Below are 13,959 nucleotides of genomic sequence, written 5' to 3'. Positions count from 1 at the left end.
AAACCTACTGGCTCAAAAGTGAGGTAAGTGGATACTTCTTTTCGGTGTAATTACACACTGAAGATTCATTTTCAGCATTTTCGTAGAATTTTCAGATTTTGTGTCCGTATCCCTTTAACCTTGGTTTACTAAGCAACTGCGCCATCCCACGACATCGTGGCCAAGGGGTTATAGTGGTCTTTGTAATAGACCTACTTAGACAGATAAACAAAGTATTTAAAATATGTAACGTGGGAAGTTAAAGCTTGTACCAGTACTTACGTTAGTGAAATACACTAATATTGCATCCATAGGACTAAAAATACAAGATAAACCAAAAGAGTTCGGGAGGCTTGGTTAATTAAGTGTATGTATGCCGTCTGTGGTCTGTGGTGGTAACGTCCTTGCTTATTTATCCATTTAAAAAAAGTGCCCTCAAGACACATACATTATAGAGGGGAGATGCAAGTACATAATAGAATACAATATAAAAACACAGACTTTTGGAAGACGATACAAAGTTCGAAGGCTAGGATAAAAAGAAAAGTTAGCGTAGCTTGGCACTGGAGGCGCAATGCTAGAGACAGCGGAGCTGATGGGCACCAAGCTAGTCCTGGCTTTTGGGCTAGGCTAAGCACTACCAAATCATCCCCAGCATTTTCCGGAATGTATTTATTATTGATCGATTGTCGATTAGCTATTGATTGGCTATCGATTGGCTCGCAAGGTATTGGCCACGTATTTGGGCTAGGCTAAGCATTACCAAGTCATCCCTAGAATTTTCCGGAATGAATTTATTATTTCTCGATTATCGATTAGCTATTGAGTGGCTATCGATTGGCTATCGCAAGGTATTGGCCACGTATTTGAGCTAGACTAAGCACTACCATAAGATAATTTCCAATAGAATCAGGGCAACACTTGACTTCAGCCAACCAAGAGAACAAGCTGGCTTCGAGAAGGGATATTCTACGATGGATCATATCCATGTCATCAATAAGGTAATTGAGAAATCTTCGGAGTACAATCAACCTCTCTATATGGGTTTCATATATTATGAAAAGGCATTTCATTCCGTAGAGATACCAACAGTCATAGAGGCATTGCGTAACCAAAGAGTACAGGATGGGTATGCTTGTCAATACTTCAGGAATGTCGAAAATTTCACCCATGATTACGATACTCCCTAATGCGAATTTTCAGCGCAGCTGTTTAGGTGTTTTGAATTCGCTATATATTGTGGCAATGAATTTGATGCTGAACGACAGGGTCCTCTCGGCAGTGGCGCTGTGCCTGTGCTCGGGCAGCTCGTTTAGGAGCAGCGGCAGACGATTTCCACCGGTTGCACCGCTCATTGTTCAGAAAGAAAGAACATTCTCTAGCGGTGGCACTCCAGGTTCAGAAGCGCATGCGCAGCGGGTGCGAAGCCCACGACAGCGCGTTGTTCCCGCGCTCGCCGTATGCCCGGTCGCCGCCCGCACTCTGCTTTCCTCCTCACCCTTTCGTCATACTCTTCTCCTCCGCTTTCCTCTCCGCGCTCCCTTCGCTCTCGCCGTCTCTTATCCGCGCTCCGCGTTCGCTCTTCGGTAAGTGTACTTAGTTTCGCTCTTTGCGTGGTGTAGTTAAGCGCTCCAACAATTCACTTTCACAGTATGGCACAAAAAAAGCGGAAATCCACACAAATGCTGACTGGTTGAGCCGCATTCCGTAGTACTCGTCTAGTTATAGCCTCCAGGTCGTCGCAGCACTACATTTTTTATGTGTTCATGATAATTTGTTCCCAACACATCTGTGATGTTTTATATTATATCCAGTGTGTGAATATTTTCTTGGGCAACCTCATTGCATTATTAATGTTAAACAGCATCGACAAATGCTACCTCATCAATTAAGAGGATTTAAAATAGTTGCTAGTGTGGTGGCGAGATTCAGCCCAAGTCAGACATAAATATTCTAAGAACGAGAAGAAACAGAACCGAGGGGACCAATTTTTAGTAATCACATGTTTGTTGGCTTCTTATGACATTATAAGAACCTGATTCATATAGTCCTTGTATCAATGTAATATATGTAGAGCTAGCACTTTTGTCAACATAGCTTACATCTGCTCCTTCTGTCTGCAGCTTCGGTAGCACGCAATCGGAAGATTCTGCAACGAAAAACCACATTCAGAGTGAATGAAGTTCTTCTGAGATATGCATTCCAAAAGCTGTAACGTGAGAAAGAGCTAGCGTGGGAAATAAAATATTTAGGAAGGGTTGATTGTTTCGTTATCAGTATGTCTTGTGTGTGCCAATTTATTTACTGGATGACGGGTATGATAATAAATTTACCAATAAATTAGGTTATGGCTACAAAAACGAAGATACGGGAAACCTATAGAATATAAGTCCGTGAAATATGCGCTGCAAATGAATACCGAAGGCAACACACGATGTGTAAACCTGTGAATAAGTATGACAGAAATAAAACTGCACTTGAACTCCTCGTGGCAGGATAGTAGAAACGGTAACGCCAGCATGCAGAAATTAATCGTAACAATATTTTAGTGGCAGAGAGACGGGATAAAGAGATGCAGGTCTCGAAGGCTATGGAAGCGGTTACGCAAGCCGGGAACGCGTCATAGACGTAGGGTTTTGGGACCACCTAGCAGGTTACAATCGACGTATGTGTCCATCATGCCAACGGCAACTAGCTATTTTGATATGATTGTCACGTCTGACACATTGCGTAGTGCTTTTACGCGAGAGCAAGTGACCTTTGCGCCAACGACATAGGAAGGAAATGGCACATTCATAGCACTGGAGTAGCCGCTTAACGAAAGCTTCAATTCAAAGACATTATAAGATGTGCGTTGGATGTGCATAAATTTGTCCCTTTAATTTAGTCCTAACAAGCATAAGCAGTTCATAGTATAAACGTATGAGTATTTACTATTTATTACGAATTCACAGTTCACAGCGAGAGCTTCACAGCAATGCATCGAATCGTTGTTTAAAATTCTCTAATTTACCAGGCCTACTTTTTAATCAAGCACAATTGTTTTTGTGCAAATGGAAGGTGTCCGCGTTGAACTTTATCTTCATCAGTCTAAAGATGCATCGCTAAGGGCATATATTTATTCAATCTTAAGATCGTCTTATTTACTTGTGCAATTCATTGCGAATGTGATGGTTCTATTTCCTCGCGCATACGTAGTTGGTCACGCATACGTAGTTTTCTGATTTGTAATCTAAAGGCTTACTGCAGAAAAACATTCACTTTTCCGTAATTTGGCATGAATGTTACCGAATATAAAGGAATATTGGCGAAACCACAGGGCTCCTAATTGCATAGTTGTCTTATCAGCATCTTTTAAACAGCACCTAAACAGACGACACAAGCACTTGGTGGTTATCGCCACGACTTGCGGCTCCGGGAAAACCTAGCCTCTTAGACGGCAACACAGCCTCCAAAAATTTTCAACACGTTGCGCGCGCTCTCTTATCTCCGAGCTCATGCAGATCACGCGTCACTTCTGGCGAGTAGTAATGGCGGCGTTTTTGTTCTTTCAGTTTCGATATCGGAGATCCCTGTATTTTCGATATTTTCGTGATGCTTCCGCTGGTATTTCAAACGTAAAAGATTGCAGGGGGGCTCGTCTACATCTAAAGTATCTTAATCTAAAAATTCTACGTGGTCAAACATTTTGTTGCAGTTGGCCTTTATAGGTCAGCACTGCTAGATAGTCATTTTTCCTCACGTTCTGCGTCCTTCACCCCCCAAAAATATTGAAAACGCTGGTGGCTAGGTGCGCCCAGTTGACATTTGAGAAAAAAATTTTCCACTGAGCTACTATATAAATATTAAACTAAAAATAAATTAATAAACAAATAAAGTGTCAGAGCAGCTTGCAGCTTTTTTTCATATAGAGGAATAAATGAGGAATAAAATATGAACTGGCTGAACTTACCATCGCAAGCAGAAATAATAATATGGAAAGCTGAAACAGAGAAGATTCTATTGTAAGGAAGATAGCGAACGTCGGCGCAGAGTCAGCAGCATCGGCAGCATCAAGCGCGCAGCAGTGGCTCGAGCTATGGGACTGTGCTCGGCGCATCCTATGAGCGGCTGCCGCTACGAACCTCAACAAATCTCCTTTATAGTATTAGTTTAACCTGAAGGTAAAACATAGGTTTAACATAGTAAAAGCAGCGGAAGAATTCTATACTGAGCTGTACAGTGCCCAAGACAGCCAGCTACTTTCTTTCGAAATAGTGATGAACCGGATACAGAGGCTCCTTTTATAACTAGCGATGAAGTTAGAGGTGCCTTGAAAGACATGACCAGGGGAAAAGCTGCTGGAGAAGATGAAATAACAATAGATTTAATCAAAGATGCAGGAGATATCATGCTTGAAAAGCGTGCGGCCCTTTATACACAATGCCTCATAACTTCAAGTGTACCAGAGAGCTGGAAGAACGCCAACATTATACTAATCCATAAGAAGGGAGACGTTAAAGAATTGAAGAATTATAGACCCTTTACTTCGCTTTCAGTATTGTATAAAATATTCACCAAGAGAATTTCAAATAGAATGAGGGTAACACTGGACTTCAGCCAATCAAGAGAACAGGCTGTCTTCAGGAAGGGATATTCTACGATCGATCATATCCATGTCATCAATCAGGTAATCGAGCAATCTGCGGAGTACAATCAAGCTCTCTATATGGCATTCATAGATTATGAAAAGGCATTTGATTCAGTAGAGATACCAGCAGTAATAGAGGTACTGCGTAATGAAGGAGTACAGGAGCCATACGTGAATATCTTAGCAAACATCTACAAAGATTCCACAGCTACCTTGGCTCTCCACAACAAAAGTAGAAAGTTACCTATCAAGAAAGGGGTCTGGCAAGGAGACACAATCTCTCCAATGCTATTCACTGCATGCTTAGAAGAAGTATTCAAACTCTTAGACTGGGAAGGCTTAGGAGTGGGGATCAACGGCGAATATCTCAGCAACCTTCGCTTTGCAGATGACATTGTCCTATTCAGCAACAATGGAGACTAATTACAGAAAATGATTGAGTACCTTAATCGAGAAAGTGTAAGAATTGGGTTGAAGATGAATATTCAGAAGACGAAGATAATGTTCAATAGCCTGGCAAGGGAACAAGAATTCAGGATCGCCAGTCAGCCTCTGGAGTGTGTAAAGGAGTACGCTTATCTAGGTTAATTACTCACAGGGGACCCTGATCATGAGAAAGAAATTTGCAGAAGAATAAAATTGGGTTGGAGTGCACACGGCAGGCATTGCCAAATCCTGACTGGGAGCTTACCACTGTCGTTGAAAAGAAAATTGTACAATCATTGCATTCTACCGGTGCTAACATATGAGGCAGAAACTTAGAGGTTAACAAAGAAGCTCGAGAACAAGTTAAGGACCGCACAAAGAGCGATAGAACGAAAAATCTTAGGACTAACGTTAAGATCGAGGAAGAGAGCGGTGTGGATCAGAGAACAGTCGGGGATAGCCGATATTCTAGTTGACATTAAGCGGAACAAATGGAGCTGGGCAGGCCATGTAATGCGTAGGATGGATAACCGGTGGACCATTAGGGTTACGTAATGGATACCAAGAGAAGGGAAGCGCAGTCGAGGTCGGCCGAAAACCAGATGGGATGATGAAGTTAGGAAATTTGCAGGCGCAAGCTGGAATACGCTAGCGCAAGAGAGGGGTAATTGGAGATCGCAGGGAGAGGCCTTCTTCCTGCAGTGAACATAAAATATAGGCTGATGATGATGATGATGAACCTGAAGGTATATTAACACGGTTTGTTCGTCACTTCGTCAGTTAGTGTAACACAGGTTCTATTGGTTGGTGCATTACTGTACGGTAGCATCCCGTACAGTAATGCACGGTACAACAAAAGCCCCTCCATACTGAACTCGTCCACAGTTTAGGTTAAGTAGCGGCAACGCACTCTCCTCATTTCCTTTACCGCTTCTTCTCGGACTAACGAAAGCGCAAGTGTTCACCACAATGTCTTTACCGGCCTTACCGCCGCACTTATGGCCGCGGCGCTTTCTCCATGACTATCAGTCCGTATCACCGGTGATACGGACATAAGCCGAATAGTCGTTATGAGCTTGCTTATGAAGCTTTGTCGGGCCCTAAAAAACCCAAGAGTGTTCAGAAAACAAGGATTACAGATGATATTGCTTGCTCGTGTTTGTTATAAGCGTGTGCAGAAAAAAGATGCACGACCACGATGGCGGGAAGCCGCGCAGCGGTGGAACTGGAACTAGGCGGCTGGGGATCCCAGATTGTGTGGTGAAAAATCCCCGATAGAAGCAATGAAGACGATTTAGTGCAACATAATGTAGCAGTCATATAGCACCTGAGTGTGAACGCAGGGATTAAAGTTGATGTCATATAGCTCAACATATTGCCAGCACGATTCCGAAGTAGTACTTCAAATACCAGAGAGCGTTTCATCGGACATAAAGATCACCGTCACACGACAGCTTAACACTAGAGTGAAGACGTGAAATTGATCATTTCTATTCTCACGATAGTTTTTTTTTATTTACAAGAATAAATGACGCGCACCGCACCGCAGAAGGCTGCAAAGCGATCGTCGTCTTTCAAAAACATAGCCCCTTGTTTCTCCGCTACACATGCAAATTAATACTGGTTGCCACCCCCATCTCTTCTCTTGTAGACGAAGCACACTGCGCGTAGAAATTTGATTCTGGTCGACTAAGGAGTTTCTGGGGGGCCACTCGCATCACCTCGGGATTCGCGAAGCGTCTTCCATTTGGTGATAGGTGCGTTAACCTATTCCGAGCTTCACCGAGTCCAGGAACAATGATGTGCCCCGTACAGTGAGCGTGCGGTTTTAAAGCAAACATATTTCATTTGCTACCGTTTTGCCTAGTTCGACGAGAACAGCCAGCTACTTCGCCAGTAGCTCTGAAATGCGCGTGAGCCTTTCATTACTGTTCTGAGGGGTGCGGTCTTGGTGCGACAGGAAGTCCTCGGAAAAGCAGACTAGTGATGTACCATGCAATCGGCGAAACAGAGGCCTTAGGTTTCTTGAGGCCGACGAAGAAGGTGGCTGAAAACAGATAGGGCTGTCGATACACGTTCGAGGTGAGTCGCAAAAGGCGGAGAAAAAGCAGTCACGTCGTCCATGATGATTTGTGAATTTTATTGACGCAAGGGCCAGGTATGGCCAAAGAGCGCCAGGCAAAAAAGAATGAATGGATTCTCGAAGGTAAAACGTGACAAAAGTAAGAGTTGTGAATCTGAATGACGAATGGCAGATGTAATTTGGCTGTGGAGAGGCGTAAAAATTTGTCGCTGCAAAGTGCGTAAAATATACACGTGTTAAAATAATGACAATGACTAGTGATGTATACTAAGAGCATACAAGTTCGATTACAAAGGGATGATTAGCTGAACGTATGAGTAAAAATAGCACTGGTACCTCAACCGTGGGACCTTGAACGCAAGGGATGGGAGGCACGTGCTTTATAGAGAAATGCAATCGCAACAGCAGCCTGTAGTGAGAGGATGTGCTGCGTATACCTTGGGCTGATAACATGCAGTGTTCAAATCTCTCTTAAAATGTTAAAACTAACTTATTGTCAAACAGTGGCTCAGCGCCCAGAAACATTGCCGGGTGGTGGGGAATGTGTTGTCTATATGCCGTGGCAAAGTACCTTTTTCTTTGGGCATCTATTCCCTGGTGCTCTAACAATACGCGAAGGATCCCGTAAGTGTCTCGCCACATTTATTACAGACAGGAGGATCATCACCGGTCAGCTGGTATGAGTGAGCGCCATGGTGTGGCCTATTCTAAGACAGCAGAAAATAACCTCCGTTTGTCGTATTTTCGTTACTGGTGGCCAGTTTCCGACGCCTGGCTTTATAACGTGAAGTTTATTAATTCCCTCAGCGTCCCACATACCTAACCAATGGCCCCTCATTTTCTTGTGAAGGAAGAACTTTAAATCCATAACAGGGACAGTTATGGAAAAATTGCTCAGTTTTTTATTTACTGATGTAGCTATAATGTCGGCAAGCATATTACCCCCGATGCCTGTGTGACCAGGTTCCCAGCATAGTATGATATGTTGATGAGATGCGTACAAAGAGCAGATCATTCAGTAAAGCTCAGTAAAGACAGGATTGTTATTCCTTTGTAGAGAATTTTGGCTTTTCACAAGGCTTAATGAATCTGTAAAAATTATTCCCTTTTGTAGCTTTATTTCCTTGACGTTTCTAACAGCCGACAAAAGTGCGTAGGCCACCGCTGTAAAAATACTTGTTTCCGGATGCAAACAGCCAGATTCCGAGAAGGATGGGCCGACTGCAGAATAAGAAACGCCAGCAAGAGACTTCAAAGCATCAGTGTAAAATTCTGTGAACGAATACTTGGACCGGAGTTCTAGGAAATGCATTCTAATATGTGCCTCTGGTGCGTGTTTCGTAACCTGTATGAACGATGTGTCGCATTTTATTATCTGCCACAGCCACGGTGCTACTAGCATGGCTGGAGCCATTAGAGGGTTTTGAAGAAGTGGAACGGCCATTGCTTCCTTGAGGTTCCTCACGCGCAGTGAAACAGGTTCTCTCACTGTTGGACGATCGTGGAAAAGTGTGGCAAAAGTTATATCGTTTACGGTTTTGTTACAGGGGATCTTCACGGTTAGAGTGGGCTTTAGAAAATACATGAAACTGGACAACGAACGACCTTTGCAGATTGAGTGACCACTCATTGGATTCTACATAGAGGCTTTGTACCGGGCTAGTTCAGAAAGCTGCTGTGGCCAGGCGTATGCCTAAGTGATGAACAGGATCAAGCATTTTTAGGGCACTCGATGTAGCAGACTGATACACCACTGTCCCGTAGTCTAAACGCGATCGTACAAGACTTTTGTAGAGATTGATTAAGCATTTTCTGTCACTACCCCAATATGTGTGCGAGAGAATTTTCAGTATGCTCATTGTATTCAGGCACTTGGCCTTCATGTATTTGATGTGGGGGATGAAACTTAGTTTTGAGTCGAGTATGACACCCAAGAATTAATGTTCTTTGTTCACAGGAATGTGCTGTCCTTGCAGTTCGATAGTGGGATGAGGGAGCAGTCCTCTCGTTCTTTAAAAAAGGACATAGGAGGTTTTATGTGAATTGATCCTAAACCCATTTTCGTCTGCCCATTTGGATACTTTCTCAAGCCTAATCTGTACTTGCCTCTCGCAGGCTGCAAAGGTACAGGATTTAAAACCTAACTGTACGTCGTCTATATAAACAGAATAGAAAATGACTGGAGGTAGCGAATAACGAAGCGTGTTCATCTTCACAATAAAAAGCCTACAGCTGAGGACGCCTCCCTGGGGTACCCCAGTTTCCTGTGTGAATGGACGCGAGAGTGCATTGCCTATTTTTACGTGGAAAGTGCGTTTCGAGAGGTAGCTCTCAATAACAATCAGCATGTTCCCACTGATACCCATTTGTGATATGTCTCGGAGGATTTCATAGCCCCACGTGCTGTCATAAGCCTTTTCCATGTCAAGAAATATTGATAAAAAGAACTGCTTATGGACAAAAGGCATCGCGAATATTAGCCTCGACAAGCACGAGATAGTCGGTTGCTGACCGGCCTTCTCTGAATCCGCATTGGTACGGATCAAGCATTTTGTTTGATTCATGGTAATGTAGAAGGCGACGATTTATCATTTTTCAAACAACTTGCAGAGTCAACTCAAGGTCGATCCACATAGGTCGCGAAGCTTCGGGCGAAAAGCGGTTCGGAACTAATTGTCACCGACATCAGCAAGGGTGGTTATGGGAGCAGCTATTGGAGAACGACTATGTTTGGAGGGAATAAACGCTGGGAAAGAAAAAAAATTACACCATCTTCCCGTAGGGGAACCCTGAGTAGTATGCGAAGCAGCCATGGGGTCGACTCAAGGTAGTTTTTTCAGCTGCATAAACCTGGACATGCATCAGCACCAGCAAAGCGCACAACTGTTGTAGACGCCTTCGGCGTTTTGCCCGCGTTCGCACCGAACGCGCGCGGCGTTGGTGACTGTTGCCGGTGCCTCTAGGGCGCCAACCGTCGCGCCTCTAACCTTAGCTGCTTCGCATTATCGCGCGCGGAGCCGCCGGTGTTGCCATTCGTTGCGCAATCCGGAGAGGAGACGAGCGTCGGAGAGGAGAGGAGGAATGCGAAAAGAATAGGAGATGAGACAAGGAGAGGAGGGGGAGGAGGATGCGCATGCGCAGTAGGGGTGTGGACGCCGCACGGCGGATTGATGGATAGATGGATGGAGGGAGGGAGGGAGTGACATAGCCCCTGCCATAAGCAGTGTTGCCAGGTCCGACGAGTCGGCGTAGCCAAAAGCTAGAGAAGTTCCAAATGTAGCCAAACAGAAAAAAGTGCAAAATATTTCGTAGCCAAATATGGCCATTTTTATTTGCAATTTTATTTGTGTATACATTTTCACATTCGACATTTTCACATTCGCCTTTTTTGCACAACCCGTCGTAACAAAATGTCTGTGCCGCCGTGACGGTCGGCCTTTTACATCAACAATAGCGACATCATGCTTGCACAGAACACTTTTTGGTTGGCCCTGGAAGGTCTTAAGTTCCAGCGAATTGCTGCAGAGGGCGAATAAGTGCTTTTATTTTATGTCAGATAGTACTAAGTTGTTATTTTTAGTTATTTGCAGTAATATTAACTACGAACTCTGCTTTTTAGCTGTCGTGAACACAAAATAATGTTCAGCGTCATCGATCTCTCACGTTATCTCTGCCTATGGCGTAGAAGTTCAGCTGTCCAGCGATCTGCGACGGCGACGTGCTCATGGCTTCTTTTTTGATGAGCTAAAACAAATCTTTCGCGCTGTGATATCTCGCGTTATTTGTCTCATCGTCAAATCTTGTTTTCTCGTTTTTTTCAATTAGCTTGGCGCGGATTAGCTTGGGCACACAGTACCTATATAGTGTCAATTTACATCAACCTGGCCGCCATCTTAGGTCTCTAGCACGCCAAGAACATGCTATAAGAAAAGGGACAGGCAACAGATGCCCCTCACTGTCTGAATTGGTGTAAGCGGAGCTTTAAACGATTACTGCGCAAACCGGCACACTTGTGTACGAAGCGCGCAGTCGTTTTTGGTGACGAGCACGTCCCGAACTAACTCGCTCGAAATGATAAAAGCCGCGACGGCGCACAAAGAGCAATGGTAAACAACAAATTGATAACAGTGGTAATGCTGTGAAAACCGGTTACTACCAAAAAGCAAACCATGTTCATGGCGAATAAAGTTTTATAATAGGGGCCCCTAAAGTTTGGGACCCCAAAGAGCTTTGCGGGTGTGAGCATTGGGGCATGCAGGAATGAAGAGTTTTGGAATAGGCGTTTTGCGTTTGCGGATGCGTGTTGCGTTTGCAGCGTCACTACGGCGTCAAAGAAAAAGTGTTATAAATATTAAAATAAAATACACCATTTTATAATAAGAAAAGCAATTTAGATGCAAGCGCGCTTCTTAGACAAGTGTGCCGGTTTGCGCAGTAATCGTTTAAAGCTCCGCTTACACCGATTCAGACAGTAAGGGGCATCTGTTGCCTGTCCCTTTTCTTATAGCATGTTCTTGGCGTGCTAGAGACCGAAGATGGCGGCCAGGTTGATGTAAATTGACACTATATAGGTACTGTGTGCCCAAGCTAATCCGCGCCAAGCTAATTAAAAAAAAAAACGAGAAAACCAGATTTGACGATGAGACAAATAACGCGAGATATTACAGCGCGAAAGATTTGTTTTAGCTCATCGTGTTTTGGCTTTTAATGAAAATTTAGAACTTATTCTATTAGTAGCATGCAGCTTGTTGCGCTTAGTTTTGAGTGACCAACATTACGCACCTTCACCCAGCCAAGTCAATCTGGGATAGGCCTACGAGCCATGAAATCGGCAATTGAATTCGGAATCAGCGGTGTATAATGAATCAATCTTCATTACACATGTTAGTTGAGAGAAAGCGATAACCGCAATCACTTCTTCTAGCTTACAAACCTCACGCGTTACCATGAATCCAGCCCAGTTTTGTGCTAGGTTAGAGCCGTCGCTTCGATGGGCACCGCTATTTTTGTTGACGAAAGCTTTCGGGGCAGCTTTTGGGGCTCCCACTAAATCGATGAAATAGCGTGCCCGACGCAAAACCCAAACAAAGTTTCCGTCTTGCGCATGGGCAGTGCCTTCGACGTTATTTCTTTGGGGCCCTAATACGTTTGAGGCCCCTATTCTAAAACTCTAATAATTGCTGGGGTTATACGTGCCAAAACCACGATATGATTGGGAGGCATGACGCAGTGGGGGACTCCGGATTATTTTTCGCCACTTCGGTTCCTTTAACGTACACCTAAGTACACGGGTGTTCCTGCATTTCGCCTTGATCGAAATGCGGCCGCTGTGGCCGGGAATCAAACCCGCGTCATCGAGTCAGCAGCACGACACCTCACAAGCTAAGCTAACACGGTGGGTGAAGTTTATGTGACGTGGTGCACTGATGTCATCGTGGCAAACATGTTTCGATATTGGCAGAATGAGTATCTGCATCCCTGACGTTACGAGTAAACCATCTAGAAGTACAAGCACCAGAATCCACCTTTGGCTCGGGGTCTTGCTCCCATTCTTTTTTATAGCGTTCTCGCATACTTGGCCCCCTTCCCCATGTTTGGATTCGCCTCTCTGAGGAGGATTCGACCTCACGTCCAAACTATCGAAATGAATCTCGAATCCAAGCACGAAGAAAAAAAAATCACAGCATATCCACGAAGTGAATGATGATGAGTGGGCGAAGCAACGGGGGATCATTCGGGTAAACCACAGCTACGGACGAGAGATAAAGAGAGCGCGCGTCGGGAACGAACGCCCTTGTACAATGCAGAGCCCCTAGCTACGGACGAGAAAGAGAGCGCGCGTCGGGAACGAACGCCCTTGTGCACCGCAGCGCCCCTAGCTACGGACGAGAAAGAGAGCGTGCGTCGGGAACGAGAGAAAGAGAACGCGCGTCGGAAACGAACGCCCTTGTGCACCGCAGCTAGAGTGTACTTACCATTGTCTAGTACGCTCTAACCGCAGCCCACCTAGCTACGGACGAGAGAGAAAAACGCCGGAAGCGTTCTCCGGAAGCTGGCTTCCGGAAATGGAAACGGAACCGAAAGTGGAACCGGAAGCGGAACTGGAAACGGAAGCGGAAGTCGGCTTCCGGTTATACTATACATATACATATATATGTATATATGCGTATACACACATAGCGGTCTCCATGCCAACCAGAGATACGGACTTACGCCATCTAGTGAACACTTCATAAAACTACAGGTGGCTACCACTTACGCCATCTATTGAGCAATTCATAAACTAGAGGTTTCTACATACTACTACTACTACTACAGAGGAGGGAACGACCCACACCCTAAGGAGCTTCGCCCCTTAGGGCGAAGCTCCTTAGGGGCGAAGAAAAAGGAAAATGGCAGTAAAGTTTGGCGCCAGAAAAGCGGGGTAGGTCGAAAGTGGTGCCCTGCGCGATACTTTATACGAAAGACATGGCCATGAACACACTGGAGCGTGTCATCCATCCATGCTTCCCTTCTTTCATGTCGGAGCCGTAATCACCCGACGGCCCCGACCCTATGTTATTGCTCTCCCTTCCTGAGCATAGCCATGTTAGTACAGTGTACTGTGAAAAACACACTACTCCCATGTTCATCCCGACGCCCGGGGATCGGGTGCCTAGCGGTCAAGTAGGGTGTAAGTTTAAGTGCATCAAAGATCAAAGCCACCGGCTCAGACAACAGCGCAGATAAGGAAAGAAAGGCGGGGGGGGGGGGTCATTTTGTGCACGCACATACGCACAGCCACGCGGACGGCTCAGCCAGCTAATCCGCAGCCTTCTAGATTTGCTTTTACCCGATCCGA

The 13,959-nt window shown here is 44.9% G+C and overlaps 1 protein-coding gene across 2 annotated transcripts in view; it reads right to left on the bottom strand.

Annotated features, from left to right (window-relative positions):
- Nucleotides 1-13,959, bottom strand: part of LOC125944904 (uncharacterized) — a 77,188-nt gene that overhangs the window by 24,912 nt on the left and 38,317 nt on the right. The window contains exons 2-3 of one of the 2 annotated variants that reach the window (XM_049666321.1): nt 3,932-3,961; nt 2,082-2,128 (exon numbers count right to left, since the gene is read on the bottom strand). In XM_049666321.1, the coding sequence (XP_049522278.1) occupies nt 2,082-2,128; nt 3,932-3,961 (77 nt within the window). The remainder of the gene's footprint in view (nt 1-2,081; nt 2,129-3,931; nt 3,962-13,959) is intronic. The other variant, XM_049666322.1, reaches the window with a different exon arrangement.

The sequence above is a fragment of the Dermacentor silvarum genome, chromosome 4 (genome assembly GCF_013339745.2).
Source record: "Dermacentor silvarum isolate Dsil-2018 chromosome 4, BIME_Dsil_1.4, whole genome shotgun sequence".
Taxonomy (NCBI): Eukaryota; Metazoa; Arthropoda; class Arachnida; order Ixodida; family Ixodidae; genus Dermacentor; species Dermacentor silvarum.
The sequence above is the reverse complement of the archived record's forward strand: the minus strand, read 5'-3'. Positions and strand labels throughout refer to the sequence as shown.